The 10,342-nt window shown below is 31.2% G+C and overlaps 1 protein-coding gene across 1 annotated transcript; it reads left to right on the forward strand.

Moving 5' to 3' along the window:
• The first annotated feature begins 9,164 nt into the window (after positions 1–9,164).
• On the forward strand, positions 9,165–10,342 carry LOC120130285 (auxin-responsive protein IAA20-like). The gene is made up of 4 exons (XM_039147543.1): positions 9,165–9,537; positions 9,634–9,881; positions 9,971–10,055; positions 10,143–10,342. Exons 1-4 carry the CDS (start codon positions 9,236–9,238, stop codon positions 10,192–10,194), a joined length of 687 nt encoding a protein of 228 aa, XP_039003474.1. The 5' UTR covers positions 9,165–9,235; the 3' UTR covers positions 10,195–10,342.

Genomic DNA, 10,342 nt, shown 5'->3' on the forward strand with positions numbered 1-10,342 from the left:
AGCGAGAGCTGGGTTTGAAATGAAACCCAGAAACGGCGGCGGCAATAACAGAACAACTTGTGAAGTGCTTGTTTAAGGGGTGAATTACGTTTTTAGACCTAAATTATTAGTTTTGATCTGTTTTAGTACCTAAACTTTTAACTTCTTCAAAACCATACTTAAAGTTTAGTTTTTATTTCATTTTAGTACCTCGTTCACAATTTAACGTTAAATTTTGAAAAATATTGAAAGTTTAGGTACTAAAATAGACCAAAATTGATAGTTTAGGTATAAAATGCGTTAAGTTTTTAACGATGGGGTACTAAAATGAAACAAAAACTAAATGTTATGTATGTTTTGAAAAAAATGAAAGTTTAGGTACTAAATCAAACCAAAACTAACAGTTTATGTACTACATGTGTAGTTTACCCTTATTTAGGACTTAAAAAATAGGGTAAACTACACCAATGACAACTGATGTTCAAATAATTTTTCATTTTTCCACTAAAATTTCAAAAGTAAAACATTAGTCACTAATGTTATCTATTTATAATAAAATTGTCGCTCCACTATCATCCCGTTAAATTAATGATGTAAGAATATTAATAAAAATGTTAATATTTAGTTATACCCCTAAATTTTTATTAGAACATTAAATAGGTCTTTGAACAATGATTTATATCTAATTTACCCTAAAAAAAACTTTCTAAATTCTATTTTTCAAATACACCACCATTTTCATTATATTCAAACCCCCTTTCACACGAATATATATTTTTTATTTTACAAGATAAAGAGGTAATTTAAAATATATAGAGAGATGAAGATTATAATGGGTATCTCTCCATAGAGAGATAAATTATAATATTTAGGTTAAATTTTGCACTTCATACTTAAACTATCAGTTTTTGTTTGTTTTAGTACTTAAACTTTTAACTTTTTTCAAATTCATACCTATATTTTAGTTTGTTTCATTTTAGTATCTCGCCATTAAAAACTATAGTTTTGTTTCATTTTAGTACCCATGTTCAAAATGTAATGTTAAATTTTGAAAAAAAATTGAATGTTTAGGTACTAAAACATATCAAAACTGGTAGTTTAGGTACTAACGCGTTAAGTTTTTAACGGCGTGATACTAAAATGAAGCAAAGACTAAACTTTAGGTATGGTTTTAAAAAAATAAAAGTTTAGGTACTAAAAATGGATAAAAATTGATAATTTAGATACTAAATACATAATTTACCCTAATAATTATTCGAATTATATTTTATCGGAAAAATTATTCTAAATTCGACTCTTTTTCAACTCTGACTCTCTCCTTCACAAAATTCGTCTCAAGTCTGAATTTTAGACAAAATTAATCTTATAAAATTAGATCGGATCAAAATCTATTAAAATCGAAAATATTTAATTTATGGGTTATTTTCTTCCATTCCTCTTATAGGCCCAACACAAGCAAAAGCTAATGTCTATTGATAGGGCGACCATTGTTATCAATACACTGAACAAAATTTGTTTAGAAGATGGTTTAATTACTGCATTGGTATCTATACTTTTCATTCCATCTCATGCCCAAAATTGCTAAACGATGAACCCCTAATGGACCAACCATATAATTAATGTACTAACCCTACTGATATTTGGGGTCAAATTCATCCTTTAAGGGGAAAATTAGTGCAAAATCTTGTCATGATAAAATTTTCATTTTGGTATAAACCAAAAATGCACTCAACCCTATCTAAGATGGGAACTTACCTTATAGCCCAACAAGATATGGGTGGTTTGAAAACGACCCATTTGTTGAATAGATAGTGTGAAAATTAAATTCCAAATGGGTTTTATCAAAAAAGGGTAATTTTTGTGTTTAGCACCTAAACTATCAATTTTTGTTCGTTTTAGTATCTAAACTTTCATTTTTTTTCAAAATCATTCAATTTTTGTTTCATTTTAATACGCTGCCATTAAAAACTTTAGTTTTTGTTTCATTTTAGTACCTCATTCAAAATTTAACATTAATTTTTGAAAAGATTGAAATTTTAGGTACTAAACGCATTAAGCTTTTAATGGTGGGTACTAAAATGAAAACTAAATTTTAGGTATGGTTTTGAAAAAATTGAAAGTTTGGATACTAAAATAGACCAAAACAAATAGTTTAAGTACTAAATCCGTAATTTACCCTAAAATAATTAAAATTGATCAAATAATTTAATTGATTTAATTTTTATATAAGTATTTTCATCTTCTCATACTTTTACATAAAATATTTTAAATAAAATAATTAAAATTTATTATTTAAGATTCAAACACATTATTAATAACTGGGTAAATTGCAAATTTCATCCTGAACTTTACCATCTCTCTTATTTTGCTCACTGAATTTTAAAAGTTTTTAATTTTCTCACCGAACTTAATACAATGGATTTTTGTCACTGAACTTTACTCTCTCTTATTTTGGTCACTCTTCCGTTAAATAGTTAACGACGTTAAAAATGATGTTTTATAAAAATATTTTTTTTACTAAAACGACGTTATTTTGCATCTATATAACAACTCATTTTAACGCCGTTAACTATTTAATGGTTGAGTGACAAAAAAACTCCAATGTATTAAGTTCAATGAGGAAATTGAAAATATTTAAAGTACAATGGGTGAGATAGGAGAGAGAGTAAAATTCAGTTACTAAATTAGTAATATACCCTTGAAAAATTTGTGTATAAATATATTTTTATATAAAATACTTTCACTTATACATGAATATAATAAAATTTAATAGGTTTTAAATATTTGAATCCACTTATTACTATATTTATTCAAATCTCAATTCCCAATATTATCCCTTAATTTTACGAACTACCAAATTTTCTAGGCCATTAGGTGGAACAATTTGTGCATGGTTAATTTAGGAAAGCTTAGCTGTCTAAAGGGACAACACAATGCACGTATATATATTTTAGGGTAAACTACATCTGATACCACTGAACTTTAGGTGATATATCATTTATGCTGTTGAACTTCCGATTTCTCTAATTATAGTATTAACTTTGGTTTTAACTTCAATTATGTTTTTGGGCTATTAAAATCCAAACGGTTTAATGACATAGACAGAACGATATCGTTTTTCGTTTTAGGCATTGAATTCTAATGGTGTATCGATTTTGTCACAAAACTTTTAAACAATTCACTTTTTAGCACTACGCTTTTTCATCTACTGTTGATAGTCAATCACTGCCCGTCATTGATCGCCTTTCTCAGTAGAAACGATACCAAAATGTTCTCAAAATCAATAAAAAAAATCTACTATTTTTAGGGGTTTGGAGACTTTCTTAGGTTTGAGGTGTTTGTTCAAAAATCTGAACAGTGAGAAATATTATTTCGAGAAGACTAACTACATATCTCAAAACTAACCTCATCAGACGATCATCGGAAGAGATCTGAGTATTAACATGTCAAATTTTTAAATGAACATTCATTGATTGTGATTGAGTTTTTTGTAAAACCAATCCCATGAGAAGAAAGTGAAGTGAAATGCAAAAGTTTTAATATCGATTTTATCACAAAAGACAACTGATGACGGACAGTGATTTGTTGTCGACGACAGTTGAAAAAGTATAATACAAAAAGTATAAATTAGTTAAAAGTTTAGTGACAAAATCGATATGTCCCTAAACTTCGGTGCCACCAAACTTAGTACAAAATTAAATTACTATTAAAACCTTGTAAATATATGTATTTTTTGTTGCTTTTTTTTACTCTGATTTTTTGCATTCTTTACTATCTGAGTTTAAACAATAATTTATAATAAAAATGTTATCAAAAAATTAGTTAATATCAGAAAATAAAATAAAGATTATGATAAAATAAATTAAAAATATTAAATAAATTGCAAAAAATCTAAACATATAAAAAAATCAAAATGGAAGAAGCAAAGAATTGTACTTTTCATTGGAAGCCTACATCACATGAATACCTTTCAATTTTGTCATCAATTTCTGCCCCACGTGTGAAAGTGCTCTATTCTCCCATCCAAATCCAAGAAAAATTATTTAAACTTAAAAGTATTAAATGGGAAACATGAATTAAATATAGAATTTATGTATAATACATATAATAATGTTAAGATTTGGCTTAACATATTTTACTTGAAAAAGTATAAGGATTAATAGAAAAATTTAACCAAATTATTGACCTTATTGTAGTTCTTATTAGTAACAATGAGTAGGGGTGTGCAAATCCGGGTACACGGAACATTCGGGTCAGTGATTTCTCGGCCCGTGTCCCGACCCGGATGTTTCGGGTACCCGGATATTTCGGGTACCCGTATTTTGCGGGTACTCGTATGTCGGGTACTCGGATACCCGGATTTTTTTCTTCAAATTATTAAATATAAAAAAGACACAAATTTAAATGTTCGAAACTTCGAATTACATAGTCCAACATCAAAACACAAAATTTAAAAATTCGAAATATTAACATATCAATGAATATGAAGAAATCAAAAATGGAAGATTGAAATAAGATTATGAGCATGTTGGGTGCAAGTATCGGATATGGGTGTGTTAGATTTTTCGGAAGGCTTTTCCATGTACTCAAGGGACTTGGGGTATCATATTAGTCATATCCCCATATCTATATCTAATATGCAATTAAAAATTTTATATATATATATATATATATATATATAAATTAATCGGGTATCTAAAAAAATCAATTTTTGTGACTCAGACCCAACTCAGAAAGTATTGGGTCGGGTACCCGGCCTGGTACTTTTTTTTTAGAAAATTACCCCAATTTTTTAGATCCGGGTCAGGTATTTTTATACACCCCTAACAATGAGGGACAACCTTTAAACATTAACTCATATCAAATTCATGATTTAGTATGTTGGTAATGTTTTTTTAATATTTAATGTTAATATTTAAGGTTTGTGAGTAATCATATTTATCAATTGATCAAGTTGTTCGCCTTTATTCTTTTATATTTTCTTAGGTTATAGATTCGAAGCACTCCCCTTCTTTCCCCTATAACCTCTATCTTAATTTGGGCTTCGGATGAAGAGAGAGGTATAAAAGGGAGACTCGCAATTGAATTTTGGATAAAAAGAGAGAGATTTTATAACCATAAATGGTTCATTGCGTCGAGTTGATCCAAGTCTAAATCCAGTTTTGAGTTGACCCGATTTAATTTGGGCTTGTTTAAACTGAAATTGAATCCTAAATCGACCAAGATGAAATTATGTGCTTACAATATTTTTTACAAAACTTAAAATTTAAATCTAGAAATCTAAAAAAATCAATCTAGAGTGTGGTTCTTATTAAAAGATATATTTTTGTGTTTTTCATCAGTCCAAAAGAAGTTTGGGGACCTCTTGGGATGGGTAAGAAGAGAAAAATCAAGGTCCCAAACAACCTAGTCTCTAGGTTATCCCCAACCTACAATTCTAGAGTCATTGAAAATAGCCTAACAAGACAACCCATTCACTCCATCCCCACAAACCAAGTGGCTCAACTCAGATTCATCTCATTCCTTAACCATTCAACTCCCCAATTCATTTGGACTTACTTTACCCACATCCATTTTTGCACACTCAATTGACTATACAATGCATTGTGCCCCCTAGACACTGTGATTAAAGCCCTGCCACTCACCCCAAATTTTCCGTACATTTTTCTGGTCCACATTGTCTCCCTTGTAATTAACACCCTCTAAATGCTTGGACCAATATTCGATGTTGATCGGACACCATCGCACAACCATGCGTGTACAATCATCCCTTCTCGAACTTCTCTTGTAACCTTTATCTTTGTTTATAATAGTTTGAGATAATTATAAGGTAGTATATGTTACACACACAACACTATACATAAAAATTTATTTGAGCTCGAGTCTTCTAAAAAAATAATATTTCTTTCTTTATCATAAAAATCACTCAATGAGTTCATAAATTCTATCGTATTGAGATTAAAATATAAACATAGATCCAAATTGTAGCTAATGATGTCTGTGATTCAACACCAAACATAACACAAACAATGCACATTGGGAACATATCTTTTTGTTCCGAGCATGACAAAGACAAACCTATCTTTTAGGAGAAGACAATCTTGCTGGGGATTGCATTCTCCACAATTATTCTAAAATAAAATAATGGCAAAAAAGGTTTTTTTTTATATAAAAAAATACCCATTTATTTATTTTAGTGAGTTGTGTATGTTCGTGCAGTGTAATTAATTATATAAAAAAGCATGTACTTCACAAATATATATACAATGAATATGGTAGGTAGTCTGCGTGTTGATTAATAATATATAATATGTGATCGTGCATTACATTGTTAGATTTGTTGTTGTTTGAGTTTCCTGATCCGTATTCTATTTTAATTTGGTTTAAATTATAATATAATTTATTTAATCGAAAAAAATAAAGTTACTTTGGGATGGATGAATCTTATTAGTTGGATCATGAATGACACAGTTAATCGGATCTATCAAATAATTTCGTTGTATGTAAAGAGTGTTTTCTCAAATAGAGAATGTGTGTTCGACCCTTGCTTTCGATTAAGGGTGTAAATGAATCGAAGTTGAATCAATAAGATTGTGCTTGTGTTCATTTGTTTATTTTTAAGTGTATTCATGTTTGGTTCGAATTCGTTTATTTATTCATTTGTGTTCTTTTATTTATTGTTCATTAACATGTTCGTTTATAGGGATGGACATGGGTCGGATTGAGTTTTTGGTCCACCCGACCCGAGAACAAGGGAGCCTCAACCCGAGACCCAATCCGACCAAAACAAGGTTTCACCTAACCCGATATATAACTTAGAAACCCGACCCGAACTCGAAATAATAAAAAAAATATTTTTTTCAATAAAAACATTGACTTAATTAGAAAAAAAATAATATATAGAGGGGTACTATTATAATTATTCCTAAATATATAAGGTAAAATTATATATATTTTTCGGTCGGGTCGGATATTTTTCACCCTAAACCCGAACCCGACCCGACCCAAATATCACACTAAAAAAACCCGAACCCGAATTAAAAAAAGCCGACCCGATCGGGTTAGGTTCGGATCCCATCCCCATCCCTATTCGTTTATATGTTTAAAAATTGTGAAATTATGTCACTAGTCCTTTAGCTCCTTAGGCTTTAGAGTTTGAACTCTAGAGTTCACCCCATTTTTACTTTAGTCTATATATTTACCAATATTTAAAATATAAAAAACTAAAAAAAAATAAGAATCGAGTAAATGAGTCAATCAACGAGCCTGTTATTGAATATAAACGAACATAACACATTTTTGTTCGTGTTCATTCATTTATTAAATGAACATAAAAATTTTATTCATACTTATTTATTAAACAAATATTATACGAACAAATCATCAAACATTCAGTTCATTTACATCCCTACCTATATCGAATCTTATATGGTCGAATAACAAGTGGAATCCAATGTGTTTAAACTCAAAATGTTATACTTCAAATTCAATGCATCTTGAATTAAGATATGGGACATACGGTCCAACCAATTTATGACTATAAAAAACAAGAGGGAGTCCCCAATACTTTAAAGCAAGCTTGAATTGAAAAGAGAAGAAAAAGAGGAAATTATAGTTTGAAATTTGAATGAATTGGGTTAAAAATGATGCGAGGAAGAAATAAAGGGGTAGCCGATAGGGTAAGTGTTCCTATAAAAGGAAATGATGAAACCAAAGACGTGTTAAATGGAGAAGAAAATCAAAGTATGAAAAGGTTGTCCTACACACGTAGGGTTGTTTCTCTTCAAGCCTTTGCTTTTCCATCTCATCAATACCCAATCTTTCTCACTCTCCCTATACGAGTGTGTTTCACACATTCGTTCGACTTTCACATTGGGTTTAAATAGAGGGTAAACTACCTTTTTCATCACTCGACATTGATTGTGTTATTGTTTTGGTTCCTCAATTTAAAAATTTCAATTCTATCACTAAACTTTTGAATTGTTTCTATTTTAGCTATCATGATTTCGTTTAATGTTGTTATGATAGGGCATCTTATTCCAAATCCCAACAATGAGAAGGTGGAGAAGGAGAAAATTTATATAAACGTTGATTGGATGATGGGGATTGTAGATTTGAGTTGTTTTCTTTGAATTTTGGTTGAATTTTACGAGTTTTATAGAGATTTTAAGGAAATCTAAATGGATAGAGTGATAGTCGACATTGAAGTGAGTTTGTCGGTGTCTTGAATGGTCAGAGAAGACATCAGAAAATGATAATTTCGATGGCGACAACACATGAGATGAAACTGTTAAAGATTTTTTTTGTTAAGAATATGATGAAATGAAAAATAAAAAAATAAAAAAATACATGGATGACAAGTGGCAATCATATCAGTAAAAAGCACTTCGTATCAGCATAAAATAATTTATGCCACTCTGGTATTTTTTTATTTAACACCCGAGTAATCAAAACAGAAGTCGTTTGATTGATGTTAACCTTTCAAACTTAAAATCTATAAAAATAACAACATTTTTCTAATAACATTGAGTTCACATAAAAGGTTTCAAAATCTACCCTAAAGCTTGAGTGTTAGCAAATGAGTGTAAAGACGAAGAAAAACATTTTTCTTTTACCATTGAATCACCTAAAGTAGTTTCTTTTTCATTTTTGTATTTGCTATTAAAAATTTTAATTTTTGTTTCATTTTAGTATCTAGTTCAAAACTTAACGTTAAAATTTAAAAAAAAATAAAAATCTAAGTACTAAAATGAATTAAAACTGATAGTTTAAATACTTAAATGCATAATTTACTCTAATATTTATTTATATTTTTTAATCAATTGGTTACACTCTTAACATGCAATTGTTGAAACCTAAAATCTATAATAATAAAAATCTACCCTAAAGCTCAAGTGTTAGCAAATGAGTGTAGAGAAGCTGCAGATCTGCCGCTAGAGAGGTGAACGAGAGGCGGAACAAGAAACTCCCAGTTTTGATGAGAGTGAAGTGTTGGTGCAGAAAACAATGGTGGTTGAAGTCTAGAAGAAGAAGAGGAGGAAGAGGAAAGGAGAACAAATAGGTCGGCTAAAAGTGAAGCAAAACCCTGACCCACTTCACCAAATGTTACCCTCTGTCTGCTACATGTCCCCATCTATCAATCTCCCTTAAAATACCCCCTTCCCCCTCCCAATAAACCCATATTTCTTCCCATTTTCCTCCTCTTTCAACTACTTTATTTTGGAGCAAATCCTTGTGCTTTTGTTGTTTTTCGTGCATGGAGCTCCACCTTGGACTCTCTCTTCCAACTAATCCTTTTCTCCCCATCGGTTACGAGCTAAAACAGTGTCCGTTCGACGCTCATGTTACCGACGGCGATGGCGGTTGCTGCAGCAGCGGCAGCAGTTCTAGCAGCGGCGGAATAAAACGGACCTGCTTTGATGATGGGAGTGAGACTCGGGTTGTTCCTAAAACTCTGCCTCTTTTGCTTTGGAACAGTGACCAACCTAATGAAGAAGATGACCCGAATGATCTCCATGAAAACTCTTCTTCTTCTTCTTCTTCTTCTTCCATTATCAAGTACCCTTCACTCTCCCTTTCCTGGTGAATAATATATATTTATGGGTTTTTACTTTTGATAATTGAATTTAATTCTTTTGTTTGGATTTTGGAAAGGAATGACGGAGAGGGTTTAGTGGGGTGGCCGCCGGTGAAAACCTGGAGAAAGAAGCTCCGCCGCCACGTACACAGCGGCAGACCAAATAACAATCGCATGGTAGCTGCGAAGATGACGGCGAGGAAGAGTGTCTCAACGTACGTGAAGGTGAAAATGGAAGGGAATGCAATTGCCAGGAAGATTGACATCAGTGTTCATCGCTCCTTTGAATCGCTTACAACAACCCTGATGAGAATGTTCGATATACGTAAGTTTGAAAAAACCCAGAACTTTATTGAATTCAAAGTTCAAACATGGAGATCAAGTGAATCCGAACTCCTTTTTCTGGTATAACAGGCGACGAGCATCTGCAGAAGAGCTTTAAACTTGCTTATCAAGACAGAGAAGGTGACTGGTTGCTTGCTGAAGATGTTCCCTGGAGGTACTTCTTTTTCTCCATCATATTTTCCTTCTCCTGTTTGGTTACCTAGAAACTACTGGGAAAAATGAAACCTTGGGTTGTTTTCAGGACCTTCATCCGTTGCTTGAAATGCATCAAGTTGATTCGAATCGGATGTTAGTAGCAACCCCATCGAAGAACAAAGTACCGTCGGGCCATGTTTAAGCCTTTCGGTTCCAATAAAATTGAGTAGGATCGAAATCTATCGAGTTCGAGTTTCATATTTATCTTTAGTTTATTTCTATAAAATCATATCAAATCGAAATTTA

This window comes from Hibiscus syriacus, unplaced genomic scaffold (genome assembly GCF_006381635.1).
Source record: "Hibiscus syriacus cultivar Baekdansim isolate YM2019G1 unplaced genomic scaffold, ASM638163v2 tig00110540_pilon, whole genome shotgun sequence".
In the NCBI taxonomy this organism is placed as follows: Eukaryota; Viridiplantae; Streptophyta; class Magnoliopsida; order Malvales; family Malvaceae; genus Hibiscus; species Hibiscus syriacus.